At 35.2% G+C, this 15,332-nt stretch overlaps 1 protein-coding gene across 1 annotated transcript in view; it reads right to left on the reverse strand.

Annotated features, from left to right (window-relative positions):
• CATSPERE (catsper channel auxiliary subunit epsilon) overlaps nucleotides 1-15,332 on the reverse strand; it is a gene marked incomplete at both ends in the record, with an annotated part of 263,608 nt that overhangs the window by 195,527 nt on the left and 52,749 nt on the right. Inside the window, one exon of the mRNA XM_079696474.1 lies at nucleotides 5,274-5,298. Coding sequence (XP_079552600.1) covers nucleotides 5,274-5,298 — 25 coding nt within the window. The remainder of the gene's footprint in view (nucleotides 1-5,273; nucleotides 5,299-15,332) is intronic.

The following is a 15,332-nucleotide window of genomic DNA, read 5'->3' on the forward strand; positions in this document are numbered from 1 at the left end:
CTTAATTTCTCTTTCAGATTTTTCGTTGTTAGTGTAAAGGAATGCAAGAGATTTTTGTACATTAATTTTGTATCCTGCTACTTTATCAGATTCCTTGATTAGCTCTAATAGTTTTCTGGTTGCATTTTTAGGATTTTCTATGTATACTATCATGTCATCTGCATACAGTGACAGTTTTACTTCTTCTTTTATGATTTGGATTCCTTTTATTTCTTGTTATTCTCTGACTGCTGTGACTAGAATTTCCAAAACTATGTTGAATAATAGTGGTGAGAGTGGGCAACCTTGTATCTTTCCTGATCTTAGAGGAAATGCTTTCAGTTTTTTACCATTGGGTAGGATGCTTACTGTGGGTTTGTCATATATGGCCTTTATTATGTTGAGGTAGGTTCCCTCTATGCCCACTTTCGGGAGAGTTTTTATCATAAATGCATGTTGAATTTTGTTGAAAGCTTTTACTGTATCTATTGAGATTAACATTTGGTTTTTCTCCTTCAATTTGTTAATATGGTGCATCACATTGATTGACTTGCCTATATAGGAGAATCCTTGCATTCCTGGGATAAACCTCACTTGATCATGGTGTATGATCCTTTTAATGTACTGCTGGATTCTGTTTTCTGGTATTTTGTTGAGGATTTTTTCATCTATGTTCACCAGTGATATTAGCCTGTAGTTTTCTTTCTTCGTGACATCTTTGTCTGGTGTTGGTATCAGGGTGATGGTGGCCTTGTAGAACGAGTTTGGGAATATTCTTCCCTCCACTATATTTTGGAAGAGTTTGAGAAGGAAAGGTGTTAGCTCTTCTCTAAATGTTTGCTAGAATTCACCTGTGAAGCCATCTGGTCCTGGGCTTTTCTTTGTTGGAAGATTTTTAAGCACAGTTTCAGTTTCAGTGCTAGTGATTCGTATGTTCATATTTTCTATTTCTTCCTGGTTCAGTCTTGGAAGGTTGTAGTTTTCTAAGCATTTGTCCATTTCTTCCAGGTTGTCCATTTTATTGGCATAGAGTTGCTTGTAGTAGTGTCTCATGATCCTTTGTATTTCTGCAGTGTAAGTTGTTACTTCTCCTTTTTCATTTCTAATTCTGTTGATTTGAATCTTCTCCCTTTTTTTTCTTGATGAGTCTGGCTAATGGTTTATCAATTTTGATTATCTTCTCAAAGAACCAACTTTTAGTTTTATTGATCTTTGCTATTATTTCTTCATCTCTTTTTCATTTATTTCTTATCTGATCTTTATGATTTCTTTTCTTCTGCTAACTTTGGGTTTATTGTTGTTGTTTTTCTTCTTTCTCTAATTGCTTTATGTGTAAGGTTAGGTTGTTTATTTGAGATTTCTCGTTTCTTGAGATAGGATTGCATCGTAATAAACTTACCTCTTAGAACTGTGTTTGCTGCATCCCATAGATTTTGGGTCATCGTGTTTTCAGTGTCATTTGTTTCTAGGTATTTTTTTATTTCCTCTTTGATTTCCTCAGTGATCTCTTGGTTATTTAGTAGCACATTGTTTAGCCTCTATGTGTTTGTATTTTTTACAGGTTTTTTTCTGTAATTGATATCTAGTCTCATAGCCTTGTGGTCAGAAAAGATACTTGATATGATTGCAATTTTCTTTAATTTACCGAGGTGTGATTTGTGACCCAAGATATGATCTATCCTGGAGAACGTTCCACATGCACTTGAGAAGTATATTCTGTTGTTTTTGGATGGAATGTCGTATAAATATCAATTAAGCCCATCTGGTCTAATGTGCCATTTAAAGCTTGTGTTTCCTTATTTATTTTCTGTATGGACGATCTGTCCATTGGTGTAAGTGGTGTGCTAAAGTCCCCTACTATTGTTGTGGTACTGTCAATTTCCCCTTTTATGGCTGTTAGCATTTGCCTTATGCATTGCGGTGCTCCTTTGTTGGGTGCATAAATATTTACAATTGGTGTATCTTCCTCTTGGACTGATCCTTTGATCATTATGTAGTTTCCTTCATTGTCTATTGTAATAGTCTTTATTTTAAAGTCTATTTTGTCTGATATGAGTTTTGCTACTCCAGCTTTCTTTTGATTTCCATTTGCATGGAATATCTTTTTCCATCCCCTCACTTTCAGTCTGTATGTGTCCCTAGGTCTGAAGTGGATCTCTTGTAGACAGCATATATATGGGTCTTGTTTTTTATCCATTTAGCCAGTCTATGTCTCTTGGTGGGAGCATTTAATCCATTTACATTTAAGGTAGTTATCGATATGTATGTTCCTATTAGTATTTTTTAAATTGTTTTGGGTTTGTTTTTGTAGGTCTGTTTCTTCTTGTGTTTCCTGCCTAGAGAAGTTTCTTTAGCATTTGTTGTAAAGCTGGTTTGGTGGTGAATTGTCTTAACTTTTGCTTGTTTGTAAAGCTTTTGATTTCTCCATTGAATCTGAATGAGATCCTTGCTGGCTAGAGTAATCGTGGTTTCAGGTTTTTCTCTTTGATCATTTTAAATATGTCTTGCCACTCCCTTCTGGCTTGTAGAGTTTCTGCTGAAAGATCAGCTGTTAACCTTATGGGGATTTCCTTGTATGTTATTTGTTGGTTTTCCACTGCTGCTTTTTAATATTTTTCTTTGTATTTAATTTTTGATCATTTGATTAATAGGTGTCTTGGTTTGTTTCTCCTTAGATTTATCCTGTATGGGACTTTGTTCACTTCCTGGACTTGAATGACTATTTCCTTTCCCATGTTAGGGAAGTTTTCAACTATAATCTCTTCAAATATTGTCTCAGTCCCTTTCTTTTTCTCTTCTTCTTCTGGGACCCCTATAATTTGAATGTTGGTGTGTTTAGTGTTGTCCCAGAGGTCTCTGAGATTCTGTTCAATTCTTTTCATTGTTTTTTCTTTATTCTGCTCCTCAGTAGTCATTTCCACCATTTTGTCTTCCATCTCACTTATCCATTCTTCTCCCTCAGTCATTCTGGTATGGATTCCTTGTATAGTATTTTTTAATTTCATTATTGTGTTTTTCATCATTGTTTGCTCTGTAGTTCTTCTAGGTCCTTGTTAAAAGTTTCTTGTATTTTCTCCATTCTATTTCTGAGATTTTGGATCGTCTTTCCTATCATTACTCTGAATTCTTTTTCAGGTAGACTGCCTATTTCCTCTTCATTCGTTTGGTCTGGTGGGTTTTTACCTTGATCCTTCATCTGCTGCATATTTCTCTGTCTTCTCATTTTGTTTATCTTACTGTGTTTGGGGTCTCCTTTTTGCATGCTGCATGTTCATAGTTCATCGATGCTTTTCCATCTTTTCATTTTTATGTTCTACATTCTGCATGACTCCCATTCCAAATCACTAATTCTGCAATTTTCTCAACTGTATGTAGTCTTCTATTTAACCTGAATTTTTGTTTTTAGATGCCTATTTTTTCATCTTAAGGCATTTATATAGGATACTTTTCAATGTTGTACAATTATGCATAACTCTCATTCTTGTTTTCTTTGTATTTATCCCTTCTTTTATCTTTGTGACCATTTAAAATATGGATTTAATCATCTTTCAGATGGTTCTCATCTTTAGTTTTGAAAAGTATGAACTTTCTCCATATGTGTGAGAAAGTTTATGTGTGTGTCTATTCCAGGCAGTTTTGTCTTTTTTTGTGGTTTATAGCTTTTATTTTGAGATTATTTTCAGAGGGTTTGTTTACTATGAGAGTCCTATACACCCTTGGTTATGAAATGGATTTTATAATCACCTCTGCCTCCTCCCTATGTGTTTCACTGCTTGTATTTTTGTGTTTACCACTCGGCTCTAGGTTCCCCAACCTCTTGAGAGGTGTTTAACTTGGGCATCCACCTGAAACTCTTTGAAGGTAACTCCTTGTCCATTTACAGCCCCCAAAACGATGTATCATTTATTTGAAATTACTCTAAGACAGTGAGTGAAGCCTTACTAGTTCTCATTTTACAGACCTTTCATAAATCCTAGCTTTGTGTAGGGAGGTTAGTTTCAGCTCCTCCCTCTCCCATAGGTTGGAGGCTTCATTTTCTATTCCCACACACATGTTAAAACATCACCCTTTGTCTACTAGGGCTTATATTCTGTCTAATTACCTTACTTCAGAATTCATTCTTCTCTAACTCTGGATTTTAGTTCTTTAGTTACTTCTGACAACTAGGAAATTCCTTTACTTGCTTTTAAATTCTATACACATGCGTGCCAATATTAATGTAAAAGTCTACACTAGCATTATACACACGTATTTTGTAAAGGCATTTCTATATGTTTTGAGCAAGATGGAGGCTATTCTGCATTATTTGGGTCTGTAATAGGTATTCTACTTTTAGAAGTTTCTCTCTATTTTCTGTCTTAAAATACCTTATCCACGGATAATACTCTTTCTTCCTTTTTTTCACTGTTATAGTTATAGACTTACTTAATAAATAATCCTATAATGTCAACTGGGACTGGGATAGGGATACATATGAACACATGAGCTCATTCAGCCCTCTTGATCCAATATAGGAAGTTTATTTTTTCTTATTGTTTTTCTGCCTCTTCTTTCCACTAAATCACTATGTTGAGAAAATGGAAATATTTATAGAGCTTAAGTTTCCAAATATTACCACCTTATTTCAATTTTCAAATTTTTGAATATATCTCTCTGTCATACTTCTAATCAGTCTCCAATCCAGATGTCAAAACTTTCGGATCTCAAAACCCCTTCATAGGCTTAAATGTTATTGAGAATCCCACAGAGCTGTTGTTTTATGTGGGTTAGCTCTATCAATATTTATTACCATATAACAAATTAAAATTGAGAATATTTAAAGATATTTATTAATTTATTTTAAAATTTATGATAGACCTATTACATATTAACATTAACTAACATATTTTTACGAAAAAATAATTATTTTCCAAGATAAAAAATAGTAAGAAGATTGGTTGTTTTACATTTTACATTGTAAAATCTCTTTCATATCTGCCTTAATAGAAGAGAGCTGGCTTCTTCTGTGCTCCTACATTCAAGCTGTTGGTATATGTTATTTTGGTGGAAGTATATGGGGGGAAATCTATCCTCACACAGATATGTAGCTGGAAAAGCATAGACCTCGTGGACCTTCTAAAAAGGTCCGTGAAGACCTAGGGAATCTTAGTCTATAACTTGAACAACCACTGCTCTAAGCGAATTTTATTGAAAATTAGTTTAGAAAATTCCTCTTCTAGTAAATATGGAAGATAAGATGGAAATAATATAGTAGTAATATATGAGGGATATACAAAAACTTTAAAAAGTTTTACCTGGGTTAAATTGTTAGTGAAATTTCTGTTGGGAAAAAGAGAAATCATATTTTAGTAAACAGCATGTTAAATATTAGTTTGAATATTCTACTTTCAACATACATGTTTATAAATCTTTGAATATTCTCTTTATATTCCATCACAGATACATAAATGATTAAATACTAAATGTTAAAAAAACTCATGTCAATAATTAAATATAATTATTGATCCTCACGTGTTGTCAACAAAAGGCTGAGGGGCATGAATCTATATACTTTCTTACTAATACTGTAAGCTCACATAGCCAAAGTTGCATGATTAATCTTCTTTAAAAATTTGACATGATCAATGCACATTAAAAAGTCTATAGAGTTTAGGGACTTCCCTGATGGTCCAGTGGTTAAGACTCCGTGCTTCCAATGCAGGGGCTGCAGGTTCAACCCCTGGTCAGGGAACTAAAATCCTGCATGCCACACAGCATGGTCCCCCCAAAAAAGAATTCTACAGAGTTTACATGTTTTAATTTATGTCAAAACCAAATTTATCAATTAGCACTGCAAATGCTTCATTTATCAGCCATTCAGTGTAAATTTTCTGAAAGGAGCAACATTCACTTGTATGTTTAGTTATATGTTTTTTAGAAAGTAATTATTGTCACTTTAAAGATATCTGTATTTTTAAAATCATATAATCTCTAAAAGTCAATGACTCAGGACTGTGTTTTCATTTGTGCATAGTGCTTAGTACATTATTAGGTACAAAACAAAATGAAGATGTTTGGGGAATCAGTAAATGTGCATGCAGTGAGTTGCTGAGACCGCATAACAAAAATAATATTTTATACGTTCAATCTGTTATATGAGAAAGCCACTGAAAATAAGTACTATAAATCCTGACAGGCAAATGTGCCCAAAGTTCAGAAAGTATGAAGTTTATCAAAAAAATCCCCTGCCAGTACACAGGCATCTAAAACTAAACCCTGCAGCTGAGCATGTGCACAGTACTGGCTTGGGCCACTAGTGCTGCCTGCTTTGGTCCCTAGCTACTGGACCTGGAAGCACTGCTGAGGACTATCATAGCCCTTGCAGTCACCCTGGTCACCCTGCAGCATTTGGTAAACACAATGCAATTCTTGATGTTTTGGACCCCAGTGGACTGAGTTGATGAAACATGCCCCACTGGATCCAGAGCCACCAGTTGCTCCTGCACATGGTGCCCCACACCACTAGACTTGCAGTCACAGAATGCTCCAGCATGCGCAACCACAGGTGAAGGTTTTTTCTTAATGAAGTCAGTCTGTGACAACTGGAAGTGCTGACTACTTCTTCAAATGTGCAGACACCTACACAAGCTACAGGGACCATGAAGAATCAGGGAAACATGACACCACTTAAGGAAACAGTAAACTCCAGCAATGACCCCTAAGGAAATGGATACATATACACAAATAGCCTGATAAAGAATTCAAAATAGGGTTCTAAAGATGCTCAGAGAGCTATGAGAGAACAAAGACAAGCAATTTAATGAAATTAGAAAAACAATACTAGAACAAAATGAGAAGTTCAACAAAGAGGTAGAAAACATAAGGAAGAAACAAATTGTGGCACTGAGGAATACAATGACTGCAGTGAAGAATTTATAAGAAACTTCAACAGCAGACTGGAACAAGCAGAAGAAATAACCAGTGAACCCAAAGACAGATCTTTTGAAATTATCTAGTCAGAAGAGCAAAAAGAATAAAAAGGAATGACAAAAGCCTATGAGATTTATAGGACACCATTAAGAGAAATAATCTATGCATCATTGGAGTCCCATAAGGAAAAGATGGGGAAAAAGAGGCAGAGGCTTATTAAAAATGTGTAATAGCTGAGAGTTTCCCAAACCTGGGGCGAGATTTGACATCAAAGTTCATGAAGCTAACAGGTCATCCCAAGATTTCAATCTCAAATGATCTTTTCCAAGACCATTAAGATGGAAATGTATAAAACTAAAGACAAAAAAGAAAATTTTAAAAGCAGCAAGAGAAAAAAATTCTCTCAAAAAGGGAAACCCCATAAGGCTAATAGTGGATTTCTAGGAAAAACTTTGCAGGCCAGGGGAGAGTAGGCCAGGGGAGATATATTCAAAGTGCTGCAAGAAAAAAAAAACCTCTCAGTCAAGAACACTTTACCCAGGTAATTTGTCCTTCAAAATGAATGCAAGATAAAGATTTTCCCAAACAAACAAAAGCTGAGGAAGTTCATCATCATAAGATCTGTCTCACAAGAAATGCTGAAAAGTTCTTAAAGCCAAAATGAAAGGCCTTTAATTAGTAAAATGAAAACATATGAAAATATCCAACACACTGGTAAAGGCAAGTGTATACTCAGATTCAGAATATGTTAATATTTTAATAAGGTGATGTGTTAACCACTTACCTCTAGCATAAATGTTAAAGGGCAAAATGTATTAAAAACAGTTATGGCAACAATAATTTATTAGTAGAAACAGAATATAAAGACATGTAAATTGTGACATCAAAAACATAAAATATGGAGGGATAGTAAAAGGGTAGAGGTTTTGTATGCAATAGAACATAAGTAGTTATTAGCTTGAAATAATCTGTTATAGATTTTGGAGAGGGATCAAGATAACAGAGTAGGAGGATGTGGAGCTCACCTTCCCTCACAAACACATCAAAAATACATCTACATGTGGAACAAGTCTCACAGAAAACTAACTGAAAACTGGCAGAAGATCTCCTAACAACCAAAACTGCAAGAAAGATCCCCACATAACTGGGTAGGACAGAAAAAAAAAGCACATCAGGTCAGGACCGGCACCCATGGAAGGAATCTGTAAGAAAGAGAAGGTCCTCACTGGCTGTCCTAGGGAGCCCACTTACCTGCTGGGAAATCCACTGAGACAGACAGAAGGACTGGAGAAACCTAGACTCTGCTCTCAAGGAGTGCACACATGCTGGCTTGCTAACAATCAAGGAGGAGAGAAAGACTTGCACTGGTGGCTGCCGCCTTGCTGCACTTCCCAGTCTGAAGGGGCAAACACCCTTGCCCTGCTCTCTGTACACCACTGCCTGGTGCAAACTCTAGCAAAGATTCATTCTACCTATGCAGAGACAGATGGGACAGCTTGGGTATGATCTGGGCAGAACTGCAGAGATCACTGTCAGCACACACATGGGAGCAGCAGATCAAAACTGGCAGATGTCAGTGGGCACACTGGGTGATGTCACAAGAATACAGAGTGGACAAGCATTGAATCTTGGGCAGACAGGCCCTGGCAGAGGACTCTAGCTAAGCAGAGACAACTGAAGAACATGGGGTATGACTAGGGGGAGCCTCAGAGCCCATTATCAGCATGTGTACACAGTGGTGGTGAGTCCAGATGTAGCAGACACTGTCAGTGTGCACACAGGGCTGCACCACAAGAACGTGGGGCTAGGCTCTAAATCTCAGGTGGACAGGCCCTGGACAGGAGTATACGGCAAGGAGCCACTCAGAGTGCCCTGGCTCCATCCACTCCACACCACAGCTTAGTGCCAAATCTGGCAGCCCTGCTCCCAGGCAGCAACACAGCCACCTCATTTAGAAAAGTAAAGACAAAAACCACATGATCATCTCAATAGACATAGAGAAAGCATTTGACAAAATTCAGCATCCATTCGAGATAAAAACTCTCACCAAAGTGGGTATATGTGGAACATATCTCAATATAATAAAAGCCATTTATGACAAACCCACAGCCAACATAATGCTCAATGCTGAAAAGCTGAAACCCTTCCCACTAAAATCTGCAACAGGACAAGGATTCCCACACTCACCATTTCTCTTCAATATAGTATTGGATGTCCTACCCACAGCAATCAAACAAGAGACATAAATAAAAGATATCCAAGTTGGAAGGGAAGAAGTAAACTATCACTATCTGCAGATGACATGATACTCTATATAGAGAACCCTAAAGTATCCACACAAAAACTATTAGAACTAATAAATGAATTCAGCAAGGTAGCAGGATAAAAGATTAATATATAGAAATCTGTTGCATTTTTATACTAACAATGAAATATCAGAAAGAGAAAGTAAAAACACAATCCTGTTGAAAAATCTCATTAAAAAAATAGGAACAAACTTAACAAAGGATGTGAAAAATCTATACATTGAAAACTATAAAACACTGATAAAGTAAATTGAAGATAATTTAAAGAAATGGAAAGATAGCCCATGCTCTTGGATGGGAAGAGTTAATATTGTTAAAATGGCCATATTACCCAAAGCAATCTACAGATTTAGTGCAATCCCTATCAAAATACCCATGACATTTCTTCACAGAACTAGAACAAATAATGCTAAACTTATATGGAACCATAAAAGACCCAGAATTGCCAAAGTAATCCTGAGGAAAAAGAACAAAGCTGGAGGCATAACCCTCAGACTTCAGACTATCCTACAACACTACATAATCAAAACATGTGGTATTGGCACAAAAACAGATGTGTAGATCAATGGATCAGAACAGAGATCTCAGAAACAAACCCACACACCTATGGTCAAATAATCTGTGACAAAGGAGGCAAGAATATATAATGGTGAAAAGGCAGTTTCTTCAACAAGTGGTATTGGGAAAGCTGGACAGCTACATGTAAATCAATAAAATTAGAACACTCCCTCACACCATATTAAAAAATACCTGAAAATGGTTTAAAGACCTAAATATAAAATAGTACATCATAAAACTCCTAGAAGAGAACATAGGCAGAACATTCTCTGACATAAATTGTACTAATGTTTTCTTAGATCAGTCTCCCAAGGCAAAAGAAATAAAAGCAAAAATAAACAAATGGGACCCAATTAAACTTAAAAGCTATTGCACAGCAAAGGAAACCATCAACAAAATGAAAAGACAACCTATGGAAAGGGAGAAATATTTGCAAATGATGCAACTGAGAAAGGGTTAATATCCAAAATATACAAGTGGTTCATACAACTCAATATAATAAAAACAAACAACCCAATCAAAAATTGGGCAAAAGACCTCTAAATAGACATTTCTCCAAAGAAGACATAGAGATGGCCAACAGGCACATAAAAGAGGCTGAATGCTGCTAATTATTAAGATAAATGCAAATCAAAACCACAATGAAGTATCACCTTACACTGGTCAGAATGGCTATCATCAAAAGCCTACAGTCAATAAATGCTGGAGAGGGTGTGGAAGAAAGGTAACCCTCCTAAATTGTTGGTGGGAATACAAATTGGTGCAGCCACTATGGAAAACAATATGGAAGTTCCTTGAAAAACCAAAAACAGAGCTACCATATGATCCAGCTATCTGGATATATATCCAGAAAAGACAAAAACTCTAATTTGATACATGCACCCCAATGTTCATAGCAGCACTATTTACAATAGCCAATATATGGAAGCAACCTAAATGTCCACCAACAGAGGAATGGATAAAGAAGATGTAGTACATATATACAATGGAATATCACTCAGCCATAAAAAGAATGAATTATTGCCATTTGCAGCAATAATGGATGGACCTAGAGAATATTACACTTAGTGAAGTAAGTCAGAGAAAGACAAATATTATATTCCACTTATATGTGGAATCTATAAAATAATAAAGTGAATCTATATACAAAACAGAAACTAACTCACAGACATAGAAAATAAACTTATGGTTACCAAAGGGGAATGGGAAGCAGGTATAAATTAGGAGTATGGGATTAACATATACAAACTACTATACATAAAATAGATAAGCAACAAGGATTTACTGTATAGCACAGGGAACTATACTGAAAATCTATTAATAACCTATAATGGAAAATAATCTGAAAAAAATATATGCACATAAAACTAAATCATTTTGTTGTACACCTGAAACTAATACAATATTGTGTATCAACTATATTTCAATAAAAAATGAAAAGACAATCTGTTATATCTATAAGATGTTTCAACCACACACACACCAGTTATAGTAGATACATACAAGATGAATAGAAGGGAGTAAAAGAATACCACTATGGAAAATAATCAATTCACAAAAGAACAGCAAGAGAGGAAGAAAGGAACAAATGGATACAAAAGAGCCGGGACATAATAAAGCAGCATTAACAAGTCCTTATCTTAAAAAAATTACTTTAAATGTAAATCAAAAGGCATACAGTGGCTGCGTGGATAAATAAAAAACAAGACCCAACTATATGCTGACTATAAAAGACTCACCTCAGCTTCAAGGACATATATAGGCTCAAAGTGAAGGGATGGTAAAACATATTCCAGGTAAATGAAAACAAACAAAAAAAAGAGTGGGGATAGCTAAACTTATATCAGGAAAAATAGACTTTAAGTAAAAATGTGTAACAAGAGACAAAGAAATTTAATATATAATGATAAATACCAATTATTCAAGAGGAAATAACAATTGTAAATATATATGCACCCAACATCAGAGCATCTAATATATTATGCAAAAACTAACAGATCTAAAAGGAGAAATACACAACAATATAATAATAGTAGAGGATTCCATTTTCAACAATGGATAGATCATCTAGACAGAAAATCAATAAAGGAATGCTGTACTTGAACTATACTTTACACCAAATGGGCCTAAAGAACATTCCATCCAACAGCAGAACGCACAGTCTTCTCAAGCACACATGGAACATTCTTCAGGAGAGATCAAATGTGAGGTAAAAACAAGTCTTAGCAAATTTTAAAAGATTTAAAAGAAATCATATCAAGTATCTTTTCTGATTTTTCTTCATCTTTTCATACCATGGTATGAAACTAGATCAATAACACAGAGAATACTAGAAAATTCACAAATATGTGTAAATTAAACAACACACTTCTGAACAACCAATGGGTCAAAGATGAAATAAAAAAGGAAAATTAAAAAAATATCTTAAAACAATGAAAATAAAAACACAACATAACAAAACTTATGGGATGGAGCAATAAAAGTTCAAGTCAAACAGGGATATTTATAGTGATAAATGCCCACACTCAGAAAAAAGAAAGACCTCAAATAAACAATATAACTTTATACCTGAAGAAAATAGAAAAAAAGAAAAAGAAAGAAACTAAATTCAAAGTTAGCAAAGGAGAGGAAATAACAGTGAAATAGAACAGAAACAAATGAGACCAAAAAAAGAAAAAAGAATAAAACTAAGAATTTTTTAAAGAGATAAACAAAATTGGCAAAACTTTAGCTAGACTACCTACAAAAAAAGAAAGAAGACTCAAATTATTGAAATCAGAAATGAAAATGAGAAAATCACTACCAATTCTACAGAAATTAAAAAAAAAATCTTAAAAGACTACTATGAATAATTATAGGCCAAAATATCAGACAATCTAGTAGAAATGGATAAATTCCTAAAAATATATGACCTACCAAGAATAAATCATGAAGAAGCAGAGTATCAGACAAACCAGTTATGAGTCAGGAGCTTGAATCAGTAAGCAAAAATCACCCAACAAAGAAAAAGCCCAGTATTTGATGGCTTCATCAGTGAATTCTACCAAGCATTTAAAGAAGAATTGATACCAATTCTTTCCAAACTCTTCCAAAAAACTGAAGAGGAATGGATATTTCAAAACTCTTTTTGCAAGTGCAGCATTAGCACAATATCAAAACCAGATAAGGGCACTACAAGAAAAGAAAACTACAGGCCAACATCCCTGATGAATACAGATCCAAATATTCTCAGTGACATACTAGCAAACCAAATTCAACAGCATATTAAAAGGATCATACATGATGATCAAGTGAGATTTGTCCCTGGAATGCAATATATGAAAATAAATCAATGTTATAACCACATTAATAGACTGAAAGACAAAAATCATTTGATCTTCTCAATTCACACAGAAAAAGCGTTTGACAAAATACATTATCCTTGATTGATAAAAACCCTCAACAAATTGGATATAGAAGGAACATACTTCATCATAATAAAGGCAAGATATGACACACCACAGCTAACATCTACTCAGTCATGAAAGGTTGAAACCTTTTCCTTTAAGGTCAGGAACAAGAAAAGGGCACTCATTCTCACCATTTCTATTCAACATAATAACTGAAGTCCTAGAGAAAGCAAGCAGGCAAGAAAAAGAAAAATAAGGCATCAGAATTGGAAAGAAAGAAGTAAAATTTTCTCTGTTTGTTGATGATATAATCTTGTATATAGAAAATCCTAAAGAGTCCACCCTAAAATTGTTAGAACTAATCAATAAATTCAGGAAAGTTGCAGCATACAAAATCAACATGCAGAAATCAGTTGCATTTCTATATACTAATGATAAACTATCTGAAAAAGAAATAAAGAAAGCAACAATAGCAACACAAATAATAAAATATGTAGGAATAAATTTAATCATGGAAGTGAAAGATCTATATACCAAAAATTATAAGACATTGATGAAAGAAACTGAGGAACACTTAAATAAATGGAAAAATATCCCATGTTCATGGATTGGAAGAGCTAATATTGTTAAAATGTTCATACTACCCAAAACCTTCTATAGAGTCAATGAAATTCGTATCAAATATCCAACGGAATTTTCACAGGAATAGAAGAAACAATTCTGAAATACATATGGAACCCCAAAGACCCCAAAGAGTCAAAGCAATCTTGAGAAAGAACAAAGCCAGAGGCATCACATTTCCTGATTTCAAAGTACAATACAAATCTATAGTAATCAAAACGGTATGGTACTGGCATTAAAATAGATACATGGAGCAATGGAACAGAATAAGGGCCCAGAATTAAACCCTCACAAATATGGTCAACTAATGTTTGACAAGGGCGCCAAGAACAGGATATGGGCAAAGAATAATCTTGAAGAGATAGTGTTGGAAAAATTGGATATCCATATGCAAAACAATGGAACTGGATCCTTACCGTATACCACTCAAAAGATCAACTCAAGGACTTCCCTGGTAGCGTAGTGGTTAAGAATCTGCCTGCCAATGCAGGGGACAAGGGTTCGAGCCCTGGTCTGGGAAGATCCCACATGCCGCGCAGTAACTAAGCCCATGCGCCACAACTACTGAGCCTGTGCTCTAGATCCCGTGAGCCACAACTACTGAGCCCGTGTGTCACAACTACTGAAGCCCACACACCTAGAGCCTGTGCTCCACAACAAGAGAAGCTACCGCAATGAGAAGCCCACAGACCACAACAGAGTAGCCCCCACTCGCCGCAACTAGAGAAAGCCTGTGCACAGCAACAAAGACCTAACACAGCCAAAAATAAATAAATTTTTAAAAATCAACTCAAAATGGACTGAGAACTTAAATATTATACCCAAAACTGTGAAACTCCTAGAAGAAAACATAGGGAAGAATCTCTTTGATATCAGGCTTAGTAATGAGTTTTTGTATATGACATCAAAAGCACAAGCAACAAAAGTAAAAATCAAAAAGTGAGAATACATTAAACTAAAATGTTTCTGCACAGCAAAGGAAGCAGATGAATAAATTCTGGGGATCTAATATACAGCATGGTGACTATAGTTAACAATAATATATAATAAAAAGAAAGACAGAGAAGATACTGGTATTAGGTTAGTGAAGGAATGAGAGAGTTTTAAGAAGAAATAAGTGATACCCAGCATTAAATGTGGTACAGAAATCAAACAGTAAAAGGACTAAAAAAATCCCATTAAACTTTCAGTAACATTGCCAAAGCAGTTTAAGTGGATAGACAGATAGTAGGTAGAGAGTACTGGGATAGACTGATGAAGCAGAACATTGTTACAGTGAATTTGAAAAAGATGATAATTTGAGCATGACCCCTTGGATTCTTCTCCCTTCCTTTTCTGTATTCTAATCCTAGGTGAGGGAGAGAATAAAGCAAGAGAGTTTAGATGCTAATATGGTACCTGATCCATTAATTCTCTTCCCTCGGGTCAGAATTCTGGTTTGTGGGCAGAGTCAATAGGTTAGGAAAGCCCAGGGAAGAGAGGCAGTGCTCACCAGGGCCTTGTACTTGAGGTTTAATGCTTTGCAGTCTCTGTCTTGAAATTCTTAATAAATGTATCTTTGAACTTGTGG

The sequence above is a fragment of the Hyperoodon ampullatus genome, assembly GCF_949752795.1.
Source record: "Hyperoodon ampullatus genome assembly, chromosome: 2".
Lineage (NCBI taxonomy): Eukaryota > Metazoa > Chordata > Mammalia > Artiodactyla > Ziphiidae > Hyperoodon > Hyperoodon ampullatus.